Raw genomic sequence first — 16503 nt, 5'->3', positions numbered from 1 at the left:
GGACCTATAGTCCTGCAGTAGGACATTGTCTAGCTTGAGCCTATGAGCAAAGTCAGAGACGGAATATGATTTTGATAGCTGGTGCTGGTCTGAATGACTCGAATGCCCCCTGAATACGTTTTTGTGAAAGCATCTAAATCATGAGACTCATTTTAAGTCCCTGTTGCGCAGGAAAATTTCACGCGACAAAACAGTGATCAAATTAAGATCGGACATCTGTACATGCATAATGTGTCTGTGTGTGTGTTTGACTCTCACCTTGAGCAGGTGCAGCTTTCCCCCGGAGGTGCGTGTGCAGACAAGGAAGTGTTTTGTAAATAGGAAGCACTGTCGTTCTCCTTCCTTCCTGAGAGACAGAGAGCCCAGACGGACCTTACTGAGCATGCCCCGTTCACTGCTGGATGGGAGCTGGATCAGAGAGCCTGATGGGTAGAGAGAGAGTGTGTGTGTGTGTGTGTGTCAGTTTGGTGGGAGGGGGAAAAAACAAAAAACATAGGCTACACATACTGTACTACTGATGACAGTTACAAGTAGCCATCTTATAATGCTCGGGATTCTGGCGGTGTGTGTGTGAGTGAGTGCATTTGTACAGTATGTGTGTGTGTGTGTGTACTCACCCTGTCTGACAAAGGTCTGGCTGGTATCCAGTAATATGTCACAGCCTTCTACGATCATTCTCTCGATGGCCAGATTCTTACGAATGTTCTCTGTATCGCTCACCTCATCATGCATCATCCTGACAACACAACCACCATTAGCTACATTATCCACCACACAACCACTGTTAACTACATTATCTACCACACAACCATGGTTAACTACATTATCTACCGCACAATCGCCATTAGCTACATTATCCACAACACAACCACTGTTAACTACATTATCTACCACACAACCACCATTAGCTACATTTTCCACCACACAACCACCATTAGCTACATTATCTACTACACAGCCACTGTTAACTACATTATCTACCACACAATCACTGTTAACTACATTATCTACCACACAATCACTGTTAACTACATTACCTACTACACAGCCACTGCTAACTACATTACCTACCACACAACTACTGTTGGCTACATGATCTACTACACAACCACTGTTGGCTACATTACCTACTACACAGCCACTGTTGGCTACATGATCTACTACACAACCACTGTTGGCTACATGATCTACTACACAACCACTGTTGGCTACATGATCTACTACACAACCACTACAGCTCCGTTATCCTCACTTTGACAGCTCCTCTAGTTTGGACTTGGCGAACTCCAGGCTCTTGCGCTCCACGTGCTCATGAGGCGTGTGTGCCAGCAGCTCATGGAGAGTGATGATGTAACGAGGGATCTGAAACACATCGGAGAGGTGTCTGTCAGTCAGTCAGTCAGTCAGGTCTGGGCCGTATACTAACATGTGGAGGGGTGAAAGGGAGGAGGTTAATGAGGTCTGGACACACGCGTGTGCGACGTGCTACCTGGAACATGGGGTACGTGAGGAAGGTCTCCAGCATGCGTCCCTCACAGGCAGGGTTCGCCTCATACTGCTTCAGCAGCTTGTCCAAGTCCCGGTTCTGTTTACAGTTGGCCAGCACCTGCAGGCTGTACTGGTGGTTCCTCACAAACTCCTGGTAGATGTTCAGCATGGGCAGCAGGATGTCAAACAGGTCCGCTGGGGAGACAGACACATAAAACATCCCACACAAAGATAATGGTAGAGTAGATTTGACCCAACATAGACGCCTCATATCTCACCCAGCACCAGCGTGGGCCAGTTGGCTATCCGAGCCTTCAGGCCCTGATGAAAGATCTCATGGAGGAACATGATGGTCTCACTAAGGGACACAAAGAAGAAAAATATATTGCTATGACATCTATTCAATCCGTTCGCAAGTGTCTAGGGGGTAGGGGCTGTGGGTTGTTTCTGGAGGGGGGTCAGACAGTGTGTTTACCTGTTGAGGAAGATGCTGCTGACGTCATCGTGGCTGATGGGAGGTTTCTTGGAGCTGGCGGCCATACGTAGCGGCCTGAGGAAGAAGTTGACCAGGACAGAGAGCTGGCAGACGTACTCGGTCTCGGCCTCCACCATGTTGAACACGATGTGGTTCCTCTTCCTCATGTTCTCAGCGTGGGGGGAACAGATGTAGTCCTGAACGATGATCTTCCACTTCCTCCGACACAGCCAGCCTCGCATGAAACTCTGGACCTTTTTGATCTTTTTAATGTCTGGGTCCTCCTCCTCCTGGTTGGTCTGGTAAGGCAGCATCCTCTCCTTGGCCTTGTTCAACAGCACGATCTGGAAGCACACAGACCACAGTCAACACACACCAGTCCACACACAACAGTTCACAGTCAACACACAACAGTCAACACACAACAGTCCACAGTCAACACACAACACACACCAGTCCACACACAACAGTCCACACACAACAGTTCACAGTCAACACACAACAGTCAACACACAACAATCTACAGTCAACACACAACAGTAAACACACAACAGTCAACACACAACAGTCCACACACAACAGTCTACAGTCAACACACAACAGTCCACACACAACGGACCACAGTCAACACACACCAGTCCACACACAACGGTCCACAGTCAACACACAACAGTCCACAGTCAACACACAACAGTCAACACACAACAGTCAACAGACAACAGTCAACAGACAACAGTCAACAGACAACAGTCAACACACAACAGTTCAACACACAACAGTCATCACACAACAGTCAACACACAACAGTCAACACACAACAGTCATCACACAACAGTCAACACACAACAGTTCAACACACAACAGTCAACACACAACAGTTCAACACACAACAGTTCAACACACAACAGTTCAACACACAACAGTCAACACACAACAGTCAACACAAATCAAACACTAGCCAGATCCCCTTGTCTAACGGAAACCTTTATTTGTGTGTGTATTTTTGTGTGTGAGCAATGTGGCCGTGTGTGTGTGTGAGGGAGCACGTGTGTGGTTGTGTGTGTGTGTGTGTGTGTGTGTGTACGTGAGTGTGTACGTGAGTGTGCGAGAGACCATGTAAATGTGTGTGTACCTCTGCTTTCAGCCTCTCTATCTCTGTGTCCTGGTCCTCTAGCTGGGTGCGTAGCTGGTTGGCCGCCACCTTCTCTGTCTCCATGATCTGGACCAGGTGGATGTACTTCTGCATCAGGACCTCGCGCTCAATGATGATGTCAGAGTAACTACAGGTGGAATGGTAAGTGTGGAATGGTGAGTTTAAACCCAGTCGACATGGTGCACTCTGCACAGGGAACGCCACAGAAGCATTATGCTCTAAACATTTAAAAGTAAACACCATAGCATAAATGTATTCATCATCCCTCAGTGTGCAGAGAGAGAGAGAGAGAGAGAGAGAGAGAGAGAGAGAGAGAGAGAGAGAGAGAGAGAGAGAGAGAGAGAGAGAGAGAGAGAGAGAGAGAGAGAGAGAGAGAGAGAGAGAGAGAGAGAGAGAGAGAGAGAGAGAGAGAGAGAGAAAGTGCTGGATAGAGAGAGAGAGGAGGGGGGAGAGAGAGAGAAAGTGCTGGATAGAGAGAGAGAGGAGGGGGGAGTGAGAGAGAAAGTGCTGGATAGAGACAGAGAGAGGAGGGGGGGAGAGAGAGAGAAAGTGCTGGATAGAGACAGAGAGAGGAGGGGGGGAGAGAGAGAGAAAGTGCTGGATAGAGACAGAGAGAGGAGGGGGGGAGAGAGAGAGAAAGTGCTGGATAGAGACAGAGAGAGGAGGGGGGAGAGAGAGAGAAAGTGCTGGATAGAGACAGAGAGAGGAGGGGGGGAGAGACAGAGAAAGTGCTGGATAGAGACAGAGAGAGGAGGGGGGAGAGAGAGAGCGAGGCGGAGTGTCGAGGTTAGGGCTGTGATGTAATCACTCTGGTGGTACGGCACCAGAGTGTGACCTAAATGTGAACTGCTCCGAGCAGAGCACACACAAACTCCTACAAATGGAGCAGACATGTGGAGAGCGGGTTGTGTGTGTGTGTTTAGTGTGAGGATCACTACACAGTCACTGTGTGTCTCAGAGCAGAACACAGCATACCGGCTGCCTAGGTGACAGTCAACCAGTGCATTTGCATGTGTGTCATGAGTAAAACAAGCAAGCCAGACCGAAATCAGAGCCTATCCTTCCCTTAGCCCCTAGCTGCTACAGTAGCTATGAGTTCTTAGCCCCCAGGCTCTTGTAAAGAGGCGTTGACGTGCTGTCCTTGGATAGACTCCACCCTCTTACCTGGCCTGTTGGATAGACTCCACCCACTTTTTGCAGTCTGACTCCTCCTCCGTCCGCAGCTCCAGAGGCTTCTGACCGTCATGGCCAAACACCACCAGGAAGTAGTGCTGGAGAAAACAGGAAACATAAATACTATTACCAGGAAGTAAACAGGAAATAGAATCAACATTTAAGGTGGTACCAGAGAGGAAGAGGCGAAGTGACAGGGTCCACTTCTGTCAAAATCTGTCCATGCGAGAATACAAAAAAATCCCCACTTGGTCTGCTTATATTGGTCTGCTTAACCTTTCACTGCAGTGGGCTAAATCAGGGTCACACAGAATGTCTCGGAAAGCCACACACACGCACGTAGATGTACACACATTCACAAAACCCAGATCTTACATTCCAGTATGAGAAGAATGATGCTGTTTTTGTCAAACTAGTGTTTATCCTTGTCTTGTTCTTTCTCTGAAAGGAATCCGATAAACACGCACTTTCCTACATGTTAAGCATTCCCACTACATAAACAAAACTCTCATAATATCAAACGTGGCTTCATTGTTTAAAAACAGGAGAGAATACAGTGCCTTGCGAAAGTATTCGGCCCCCTTGAACTTTGCGACCTTTTGCCACATTTCAGGCTTCAAACATAAAGATATAAAACTGTATTTTTTTGTGAAGAATCAACAACAAGTGGGACACAATCATGAAGTGGAACGACATTTATTGGATATTTCAAACTTTTTTAACAAATCAAAAACTGAAAAAGTGGGCGTGCAAAATTATTCAGCCCCCTTAAGTTAATACTTTGTAGCGCCACCTTTTGCTGCGATTACAGCTGTAAGTCGCTTGGGGTATGTCTCTATCAGTTTTGCACATCGAGAGACTGACATTTTTTCCCATTCCTCCTTGCAAAACAGCTCGAGCTCAGTGAGGTTGGATGGAGAGCATTTGTGAACAGCAGTTTTCAGTTCTTTCCACAGATTCTCGATTGGATTCAGGTCTGGACTTTGACTTGGCCATTCTAACACCTGGATATGTTTATTTTTGAACCATTCCATTGTAGATTTTGCTTTATGTTTTGGATCATTGTCTTGTTGGAAGACAAATCTCCGTCCCAGTCTCAGGTCTTTTGCAGACTCCATCAGGTTTTCTTCCAGAATGGTCCTGTATTTGGCTCCATCCATCTTCCCATCAATTTTAACCATCTTCCCTGTCCCTGCTGAAGAAAAGCAGGCCCAAACCATGATGCTGCCACCACCATGTTTGACAGTGGGGATGGTGTGTTCAGCTGTGTTGCTTTTACGCCAAACATAACGTTTTGCATTGTTGCCAAAAAGTTCAATTTTGGTTTCATCTGACCAGAGCACCTTCTTCCACATGTTTGGTGTGTCTCCCAGGTGGCTTGTGGCAAACTTTAAACAACACTTTTTATGGATATCTTTAAGAAATGGCTTTCTTCTTGCCACTCTTCCATAAAGGCCAGATTTGTGCAATATATGACTGATTGTTGTCCTATGGACAGAGTCTCCCACCTCAGCTGTAGATCTCTGCAGTTCATCCAGAGTGATCATGGGCCTCTTGGCTGCATCTCTGATCAGTCTTCTCCTTGTATGAGCTGAAAGTTTAGAGGGACGGCCAGGTCTTGGTAGATTTGCAGTGGTCTGATACTCCTTCCATTTCAATATTATCGCTTGCACAGTGCTCCTTGGGATGTTTAAAGCTTGGGAAATCTTTTTGTATCCAAATCCGGCTTTAAACTTCTTCACAACAGTATCTCGGACCTGCCTGGTGTGTTCCTTGTTCTTCATGATGCTCTCTGCGCTTTTAACGGACCTCTGAGACTATCACAGTGCAGGTGCATTTATACGGAGACTTGATTACACACAGGTGGATTGTATTTATCATCATTAGTCATTTAGGTCAACATTGGATCATTCAGAGATCCTCACTGAACTTCTGGAGAGAGTTTGCTGCACTGAAAGTAAAGGGGCTGAATAATTTTGCACGCCCACTTTTTCAGTTTTTGATTTGTTAAAAAAGTTTGAAATATCCAATAAATGTCGTTCCACTTCATGATTGTGTCCCACTTGTTGTTGATTCTTCACAAAAAAATACAGTTTTATATCTTTATGTTTGAAGCCTGAAATGTGGCAAAAGGTCGCAAAGTTCAAGGGGGCCGAATACTTTCGCAAGGCACTGTATATCTTGGGCATGGAAAGCAGGAAATGGCATCCCAAATGAGCCCTTCTGTTTGTCACTCAGTTCCCTGACCAAGAGAACAGAAGAGAGAACAGGAGAGAGGACAGGAGAGAGGACAGGAGAGAGGACATGAGAGAGAATGGGAGAGAGGATATGACACGAGAGAGAACAGCTGAGAGAACAGCAGAGAGAACAGGAGAGAGAACAGGAGAGAGGACAGGAGAGAGGACAGGAGAGAGGACAGGAGAGAGAACAGGAGAGAGGACAGGAGAGAGAACATGAGAGAGGACAGGAGAGAGAACAGGAGAGAGAACATGAGAGAGGATAGGAGAGAGAACAGGAGAGAGGACAGGCGAGAGAACAGGAGAGAGGATAGGACAGGAGAGAGAACAGGAGAGAGGATAGGACAGGAGAGAGAACGGGAGAGAGAACAGGAGAGAGGATAGGAGAGAGAACAGGAGAGAGAACAGGAGAGAGGACATGAGAGAGAACGGGAGAGAGGATAGGACAGGAGAGAGAACAGCAGAGAGAACAGGAGAGAGAGCAGGAGAGAGGACAGGAGAGAGGATAGGAGAGAGGACAGGAGTGAGGATAGGAGAGAGGACAGGAGAGAGAACAGGAGAGATGACAGGAGAGAGAACAGGAGAGAGAACATGAGAGGACAGGAGAGAGGATAGGACAGGAGAGAGGACAGGAGAGAGGACATGAGAGAGGACAGGAGAGAGGACAGGAGAGAGTACAGGAGAGAGGATAGGACAGGAGAGAGAACAGGAGAGAGAACAGGAGAAAGGACAGGAGAGAGATCAGGAGAGAGGATGGGAGAGAGAACAGGAGAGAGGATAGGACAGGAGAGAGAACAGGAGAGAGGACATGAGAGAGGACAGGAGAGAGAACAGGAGAGAGGATAGGACAGGAGAGAGGATAGGAAAGAGAACAGGAGAGAGGATAGGAGAGAGGACAGGCGAGAGAACAGAAGAGAGAACAGGAGAGAGAACAGGAGAGAGGATAGGAGAGAGAACAGGAGAGAACAGGAGAGAGGACATGAGAGGACAGGAGAGAGGACATGAGAGGACAGGAGAGCGAACAGGAGAGAGGACAGGAGAGCGAACAGGAGAGAGGACAGGAGAGAGAACAGGAGAGAGGATAGGAGAGAGAACATGAGAGAGAACATGAGAGAGAATAGGAGAGAGGATAGGAGAGAGGACAGGAGAGAGGACAGAACAGGAGAGAGGATAGGAGAGAGGACAGGAGAGAGAACAGGAGAGAGGATAGGAGAGAGGACATGAAAGAGAACAGGAGAGAGAACTGGAGAGAGGACAGGCGAGAGGATAGGACAGGAGAGAGGATAGAAGAGAGGACAGGAGTGAGAACAGGAGAGAGGATAGGAGAGAGGACAGGAGAGAACAGGAGAGAGGATAGGACAGGAGAGAGAACAGGAGAGAGGATAGGACAGGAGAGAGGACAGGAGAGAGAACAGGAGAGAGGACAGGAGAGAGGACAGGAAAGAACAGGAGAGAGGATAGGACAGGAGAGAGAACAGGAGAGAGGACAGGAGAGAGGACAGGAGAGAGGACAGGAGAGAGAACAGGAGAGAGGATAGGAGAGAGGATAGGAGAGAGAACAGGAGAGAACAGGAGAGAGGATAAGACAGGAGAGAGAACAGGAGAGGATAGGACAGGAGAGAGAACAGGGGCGAGAACAAGAGAGAGAACAGGAGAGAGAACAGGAAAGAACAGGAGATAGGATAGGACAGGAGAGAGAACAGGAGAGGACAGGAGAGAGGACAGGAGAGAGAACAGGAGAGAGGACAGGAGAGAGAACAGGAGAGAGGACAGGAGAGAAGACATGAGAGAGGACAGGAGAGAGAACAGGAGAGAGGACATGAGAAGGGGACATGAGAAGGGGACAGGACAGAGAACAGGAGAGAGGACATGAGAAGGGGACAGGAGAGAGGACAGGGGAGAGGACAGGAGAGAGGACATGAGAAGGGGACAGGAGAGAGAATAGGAGAGAGGACATGAGAAGGGGACACGAGAGAGGATAGGAGAGAGAACAGGAGAGAGGACATGAGAGAGGATAGGACAGGAGAGAGGACATGAGAAGGGGACAGGAGAGAGGACATGAGAGATCAGGAAAGAGGACATGAGAAGGGGACAGGAGAGAGGACATGAGAAGGGGACAGGAGAGAGAACAGTAGAGAGGATATGAGAAGGGGACAGGAGAGAGAATAGGAGAAAACGGGAGATTGAACAGTAGAGAGAATAGGAGAAAACAGGAGAGAGGACATGAGATTGAACAGTAGAGAGGACATGAGAAGGGGACAGGAGAGAGAACAGGAGAGAGTACATGAGAAGGGGACAGGAGAGAGGACAGGAGAGAGAACAGGTGTGAGGACATGAGAGAGAACATGGGAGAGAACAGGAGAGAGAACAGGAGAGAGGATAGGAGAGAGAACAGGAGAGGGGACATGAGAAGGGGACAGGAGAGAGGACAGGAGAGAGAACAGGAGAGAGGACATGAGAGAGAACAGGAGATTAAACAGGAGATTGAACAGGAGAAAACAGGAGATTGGGCAGGAGAAAACAGGAGATTGAACAGGAGAGAGGACAGGAGAAAACAGGAGATTGAACAGGAGAGAGGACAGGAGGAAACAGGAGAAAATAGGAGCGAGGACAGGAGAGAGGACAGGAGAAAACAGGAGAAAACAGGAGAGAGGACAGGAGAAAACAGGTGATTGAACAGGAGAGAGGACATGAGAGAGGATAGGACAGGAGAAAGAACAGGAGAGAGAACAGGAGAGGGGACATGAGAAGGGGACAGGAGAGAGGACAGGAGAGAGAACAGGAGAGAGGACATGAGAGAGAACAGGATATTAAACAGGAGAAAACAGGAGATTGGGCAGGAGAAAACAGGAGATTGAACAGGAGAGAGGACAGGAGAAAACAGGAGATTGAACAGGAGAGAGGACAGGAGGAAACAGGAGAGAGGACAGGAGAAAATAGGAGCGAGGACAGGAGAGAGGACAGGAGAAAACAGGAGAAAACAGGAGAGAGGACAGGAGAAAACAGGTGATTGAACAGGAGAGAGGACAGGAGAAAACAGGAGAGAGGACAGGAGAAAACAGGAGAGAGGACTGGAGAGAGGACAGGAGAAAACAGGAGAGAGGACAGGAGAAAAACAGGAGAGGGGACAGGAGAGAGGACAGGAGAAAACAGGAGAGAGGACAGGAGAAAACTGGAGAGAGGACAGGAGAAAACAGGAGAGAGGACAGGAGAGAGGACAGGAGAAAACAGGAGAGGGGACAGGAGAGAGGACAGGAGAAAACAGGAGAGGGGACAGGAGAAAACAGGAGAGAGGACAGGAGAGGGGACAGGAGAAAACAGGAGAGAGGACAGGAGAGAGGACAGGAGAAAACAGGAGAGAGGACAGGAGAGGGGACAGGAGAAAACAGGAGCGGGGACAGGAGAGAGGACAGGAGAAAACAGGAGAGGGGACAGGAGAGAGGACAGGAGAGAGGACAGGAGAAAACAGGAGAGAGGACAGGAGAAAACAGGTGAGAGGACAGGAGAAAACAGGAGAGAGGACAGGAGAAAACAGGAGAGGGGACAGGAGAGAGGACAGGAGAAAACAGGAGAGAGGACAGGAGAAAACAGGAGAAGGGACAGGAGAGAGGACAGGAGAAAACAGGAGAGAGGACAGGAGAAAACAGGAGAGAGGACAGGAGAAAACAGGAGAGAAGACAGGAGAAAACAGGAGAGGGGAGAGGAGAGAGGACAGGAGAAAACAGGAGAGAGGACAGGAGAAAACAGGAGAGAGGACAGGAGAAAACAGGAGAAAACAGGAGAGAGGACAGGAGAAAACAGGAGAGAGGACAGGAGAAAACAAGAGAGGGGACAGGAGAGAGGACAGGAGAAAACAGGAGAAAACAGGAGAGAGGACAGGAGAGAGGACAGGAGAAAACAGGTGATTGAACAGGAGAGAGGACAGGAGAAAACAGGAGAGAGGACAGGAGAAAACAGGAGAGAGGACAGGAGAGAGGACAGGAGAAAACAGGAGAGAGGACAGGAAGACAGGAGAAAACAGGAGAGGGGACAGGAGAGAGGACAGGAGAAAACAGGAGATTGAACAGGAGAAAACAGGAGATTGAACAGGAGAGAGGACAGGAGAAAACAGGAGAAAACAGGAGAGAGGACAGGAGAAAACAGGTGATTGAACAGGAGAGAGGACAGGAGAAAACAGGAGAGAGGACAGGAAGACAGGAGAAAACAGGAGAGGGAACAGGAGAGAGGACAGGAGAAAACAGGAGAGAGGACAGGAGAAAACAGGAGAGGGGACAGGAGAGAGGACAGGAGAAAACAGGAGAGAGGGCAGGAGAAAACTGGAGAGAGGACAGGAGAGAGGACAGGAGAGAGGACAGGAGAAAACAGGAGAGGGGACAGGAGAGAGGACAGGAGAAAACGGGAGAGGGGATAGGAGAAAACATGAGAGAGGACAGGAGAGGGGACAGGAGAAAACAGGAGAGAGGACATGAGAAAACAGGAGAGGGGACAGGAGAAAACAGGAGAGGGGACAGGAGAGAGGACAGGAGAAAACAGGAGAGGGGACAGGAGAGAGGACAGGAGAGAGGACAGGAGAAAACAGGAGAGAGGACAGGAGAAAACAGGAGAGGGGACAGGAGAGAGGACAGGAGAAAACAGGAGAGGGGACAGGAGAGAGGACAGGAGAAAACAGGAGATTGAACAGGAGAAAACAGGAGATTGAACAGGAGAGAGGACAGGAGAAAACAGGAGAAAACAGGAGAGAGGACAGGAGAAAACAGGTGATTGAACAGGAGAGAGGACAGGAGAGAGGACAGGAGAAAACACGAGAGAGGACAGGAAGACAGGAGAAAACAGGAGAGGGAACAGGAGAGAGGACAGGAGAAAACAGGAGAGAGGACAGGAGAAAACAGGAGAGGGGACAGGAGAGAGGACAGGAGAAAACAGGAGAGAGGGCAGGAGAAAACTGGAGAGAGGACAGGAGAGAGGACAGGAGAGAGGACAGGAGAAAACAGGAGAGGGGACAGGAGAGAGGACAGGAGAAAACAGGAGAGGGGATAGGAGAAAACATGAGAGAGGACAGGAGAGGGGACAGGAGAAAACAGGAGAGAGGACATGAGAAAACAGGAGAGGGGACAGGAGAGGGGACAGGAGAAAACAGGAGAGGGGACAGGAGAGAGGACAGGAGAAAACAGGAGAGGGGACAGGAGAGAGGACAGGAGAGAGGACAGGAGAAAACAGGAGAGAGGACAGGAGAAAACAGGAGAGGGGACAGGAGAGAGGACAGGAGAAAACAGGAGAGAGGGCAGGAGAAAACTGGAGAGAGGACAGGAGATAGGACAGGAGAGAGGACAGGAGAAAACAGGAGAGGGGATAGGAGAAAACATGAGAGAGGACAGGAGAGGGGACAGGAGAAAACAGGAGAGAGGACATGAGAAAACAGGAGAGGGGACAGGAGAGGGGACAGGAGAAAACAGGAGAGGGGACAGGAGAGAGGACAGGAGAAAACAGGAGAGAGGACAGGAGAAAACAGGAGAGAGGACAGGAGAAAACAGGAGAGAAGACAGGAGAAAACAGGAGAGGGGACAGGAGAGAGGACAGGAGAAAACAGGAGAGAGGACAGGAGAAAACAGGAGAAAACAGGAGAGAGGACAGGAGAAAACAGGAGAGAGGACAGGAGAAAACAAGAGAGGGGACAGGAGAGAGGACAGGAGAAAACAGGAGAAAACAGGAGAGAGGACAGGAGAGAGGACAGGAGAAAACAGGTGATTGAACAGGAGAGAGGACAGGAGAAAACAGGAGAGAGGACAGGAGAAAACAGGAGAGAGGACAGGAGAAAACAGGAGAGAGGACAGGAAGACAGGAGAAAACAGGAGAGGGGACAGGAGAGAGGACAGGAGAAAACAGGAGATTGAACAGGAGAAAACAGGAGATTGAACAGGAGAGAGGACAGGAGAAAACAGGAGAAAACAGGAGAGAGGACAGGAGAAAACAGGTGATTGAACAGGAGAGAGGACAGGAGAAAACAGGAGAGAGGACAGGAGAAAACAGGAGAGAGGACAGGAGAGAGGACAGGAGAAAACAGGAGAGAGGACAGGAAGACAGGAGAAAACAGGAGAGGGAACAGGAGAGAGGACAGGAGAAAACAGGAGAGAGGACATGAGAAAACAGGAGAGAGGACAGGAGAAAACAGGAGAGAAGGCAGGATAAAACTGGAGAGAGGACAGGAGAGAGGACAGGAGAGAGGACAGGAGAAAACAGGAGAGGGGACAGGAGAGAGGACAGGAGAAAACAGGAGAGGGGATAGGAGAAAACATGAGAGAGGACAGGAGAGGGGACAGGAGAAAACAGGAGAGAGGACATGAGAAAACAGGAGAGAGGACAGGAGAGGGGACAGGAGAAAACAGGAGAGGGGAAAGGAGAGAGGACAGGAGAAAACAGGAGAGGGGACAGGAGAGAGGACAGGAGAGAGGACAGGAGAAAACAGGAGAGAGGACAGGAGAAAACAGGAGAGGGGACAGGAGAGAGGACAGGAGAAAACAGGAGAGAGGGCAGGAGAAAACTGGAGAGAGGACAGGAGAGAGGACAGGAGAGAGGACAGGAGAAAACAGGAGAGGGGACAGGAGAGAGGACAGGAGGAAACAGGAGATTGAACAGGAGAAAACAGGAGATTGAACAGGAGAGAGGACAGGAGAAAACAGGAGAAAACAGGAGAGAGGACAGGAGAAAACAGGTGATTGAACAGGAGAGAGGACAGGAGAAAACAGGAGAGAGGACAGGAGAAAACAGGAGAGAGGACAGGAGAGAGGACAGGAGAAAACAGGAGAGAGGACAGGAAGACAGGAGAAAACAGGAGAGGGAACAGGAGAGAGGACAGGAGAAAACAGGAGAGAGGACAGGAGAAAACAGGAGAGAGGACAGGAGAAAACAGGAGAGAAGGCAGGAGAAAACTGGAGAGAGGACAGGAGAGAGGACAGGAGAGAGGACAGGAGAAAACAGGAGAGGGGACAGGAGAGAGGACAGGAGAAAACAGGAGAGGGGATAGGAGAAAACATGAGAGAGGACAGGAGAGGGGACAGGAGAAAACAGGAGAGAGGACATGAGAAAACAGGAGAGAGGACAGGAGAGGGGACAGGAGAAAACAGGAGAGGGGACAGGAGAGAGGACAGGAGAAAACAGGAGAGGGGACAGGAGAGAGGACAGGAGAGAGGACAGGAGAAAACAGGAGAGGGGACAGGAGAGAGGACAGGAGAAAACAGGAGAGGGGACAGGAGAGAGGACAGGAGAGAGGACAGGAGAAAACAGGAGAGGGGACAGGAGAGAGGACAGGAGAGAGGACAGGAGAAAACAGGAGAGGGGACAGGAGAGAGGACAGGAGAAAACAGGAGAGGGGATAGGAGAAAACATGAGAGAGGACAGGAGAGGGGACAGGAGAAAACAGGAGAGAGGACATGAGAAAACAGGAGAGGGGACAGGAGAGGGGACAGGAGAAAACAGGAGAGGGGACAGGAGAGAGGACAGGAGAAAACAGGAGAGGGGACAGGAGAGAGGACAGGAGAGAGGACAGGAGAAAACAGGAGAGAGGACAGGAGAAAACAGGAGAGGGGACAGGAGAGAGGACAGGAGAAAACAGGAGAGAGGGCAGGAGAAAACTGGAGAGAGGACAGGAGAGAGGACAGGAGAGAGGACAGGAGAAAACAGGAGAGGGGACAGGAGAGAGGACAGGAGAAAACAGGAGAGGGGATAGGAGAAAACATGAGAGAGGACAGGAGAGGGGACAGGAGAAAACAGGAGAGAGGACATGAGAAAACAGGAGAGGGAACAGGAGCAGGGACAGGAGAAAACAGGAGAGGGGACAGGAGAGAGGACAGGAGAAAACAGGAGAGAGGACATGAGAAAACAGGAGAGAGGACAGGAGAAAACAGGAGAGAGGACAGGAGAAAACAGGAGAGGGGACAGGAGAGAAGACAGGAGAAAACAGGAGAGAGGACAGGAGAAAACAGGAGAGAGGACAGGAGAAAACAGGAGAAAACAGGAGAGAGGACAGGAGAAAACAGGAGAGAGGACAGGAGAAAACAAGAGAGGGGACAGGAGAGAGGACAGGAGAAAACAGGAGAAAACAGGAGAGAGGACAGGAGAGAAGACAGGAGAAAACAGGTGATTGAACAGGAGAGAGGACAGGAGAAAACAGGAGAGAGGACAGGAGAAAACAGGAGAGAGGACAGGAGAGAGGACAGGAGAAAACAGGAGAGAGGACAGGAAGACAGGAGAAAACAGGAGAGGGGACAGGAGAGAGGACAGGAGAAAACAGGAGAAAACAGGAGAGAGGACAGGAGAAAACAGGTGATTGAACAGGAGAGAGGACAGGAGAAAACAGGAGAGAGGACAGAAGAAAACAGGAGAGAGGACAGGAGAGGGGACAGGAGAAAACAGGAGAGAGGACAGGAAGACAGGAGAAAACAGGAGAGGGAACAGGAGAGAGGACAGGAGAAAACAGGAGAGGGGACAGGAGAGAGGACAGGAGAGAGGACAGGAGAAAACAGGAGAGGGGACAGGAGAGAGGACAGGAGAAAACAGGAGAGGGGATAGGAGAAAACATGAGAGAGGACAGGAGAGGGGACAGGAGAAAACAGGAGAGAGGACATGAGAAAACAGGAGAGGGGACAGGAGAGGGGACAGGAGAAAACAGGAGAGGGGACAGGAGAGAGGACAGGAGAAAACAGGAGAGGGGACAGGAGAGAGGACAGGAGAGAGGACAGGAGAAAACAGGAGAGAGGACAGGAGAAAACAGGAGAGGGGACAGGAGAGAGGACAGGAGAAAACAGGAGAGAGGGCAGGAGAAAACTGGAGAGAGGACAGGAGAGAGGACAGGAGAGAGGACAGGAGAAAACAGGAGAGGGGACAGGAGAGAGGACAGGAGAAAACAGGAGATTGAACAGGAGAAAACAGGAGATTGAACAGGAGAGAGGACAGGAGAAAACAGGAGAAAACAGGAGAGAGGACAGGAGAAAACAGGTGATTGAACAGGAGAGAGGACAGGAGAAAACAGGAGAGAGGACAGGAGAAAACAGGAGAGAGGACAGGAGAGAGGACAGGAGAAAACAGGAGAGAGGACAGGAAGACAGGAGAAAACAGGAGAGGGAACAGGAGAGAGGACAGGAGAAAACAGGAGAGAGGACAGGAGAGAGGACAGGAGAGAGGACAGGAGAAAACAGGAGAGGGGACAGGAGAGAGGACAGGAGAAAACAGGAGAGGGGATAGGAGAAAACATGAGAGAGGACAGGAGAGGGGACAGGAGAAAACAGGAGAGAGGACATGAGAAAACAGGAGAGAGGACAGGAGAGGGGACAGGAGAAAACAGGAGAGGGGACAGGAGAGAGGACAGGAGAAAACAGGAGAGGGGACAGGAGAGAGGACAGGAGAGAGGACAGGAGAAAACAGGAGAGAGGACAGGAGAAAACAGGAGAGGGGACAGGAGAGAGGACAGGAGAAAACAGGAGAGAGGGCAGGAGAAAACTGGAGAGAGGACAGGAGAGAGGACAGGAGAGAGGACAGGAGAAAACAGGAGAGGGGACAGGAGAGAGGACAGGAGAAAACAGGAGAGGGGATAGGAGAAAACATGAGAGAGGACAGGAGAGGGGACAGGAGAAAACAGGAGAGAGGACATGAGAAAACAGGAGAGGGGACAGGAGAGGGGACAGGAGAAAACAGGAGAGGGGACAGGAGAGAGGACAGGAGAAAACAGGAGAGGGGACAGGAGAGAGGACAGGAGAGAGGACAGGAGAAAACAGGAGAGAGGACAGGAGAAAACAGGAGAGGGGACATGAGAGAGGACAGGAGAAAACAGGAGAGAGGACAGGAGAAAACAGGAGAGAGGACAGGAGAAAACAGGAGAGAGGACAGGAGAAAACAGGAGAGGGGACAGGAGAGAGGACAGGAGAAAACAGGAGAGAGGACAGGAGAAAACAGGAGAGAGGACAGGAGAAAACAGGAGAGAGGAC

The 16503-nt window shown here is 49.8% G+C and overlaps 1 protein-coding gene across 4 annotated transcripts in view; it reads right to left on the bottom strand.

The window, feature by feature from the left end:
• Positions 1–16503, bottom strand: part of LOC139408818 (ras-specific guanine nucleotide-releasing factor 2-like) — a 56024-nt gene that overhangs the window by 16978 nt on the left and 22543 nt on the right. For all 4 annotated transcript variants that reach the window (XM_071153177.1, XM_071153173.1, XM_071153175.1 and 1 more), the window contains exons 2-9: positions 4281–4387; positions 3096–3243; positions 1964–2307; positions 1767–1846; positions 1490–1683; positions 1253–1362; positions 618–736; positions 259–422 (exon numbers count right to left, since the gene is read on the bottom strand). In XM_071153177.1, coding sequence (XP_071009278.1) covers positions 259–422; positions 618–736; positions 1253–1362; positions 1490–1683; positions 1767–1846; positions 1964–2307; positions 3096–3243; positions 4281–4387 — 1266 coding nt within the window. The remainder of the gene's footprint in view (positions 1–258; positions 423–617; positions 737–1252; positions 1363–1489; positions 1684–1766; positions 1847–1963; positions 2308–3095; positions 3244–4280; positions 4388–16503) is intronic.

Source organism: Oncorhynchus clarkii, chromosome 5, assembly GCF_045791955.1.
Source record: "Oncorhynchus clarkii lewisi isolate Uvic-CL-2024 chromosome 5, UVic_Ocla_1.0, whole genome shotgun sequence".
Classification (NCBI taxonomy): domain Eukaryota; kingdom Metazoa; phylum Chordata; class Actinopteri; order Salmoniformes; family Salmonidae; genus Oncorhynchus; species Oncorhynchus clarkii.
Note: the sequence above shows the minus strand (reverse complement) of the source record. Positions and strands in the feature narration are given on the sequence as shown.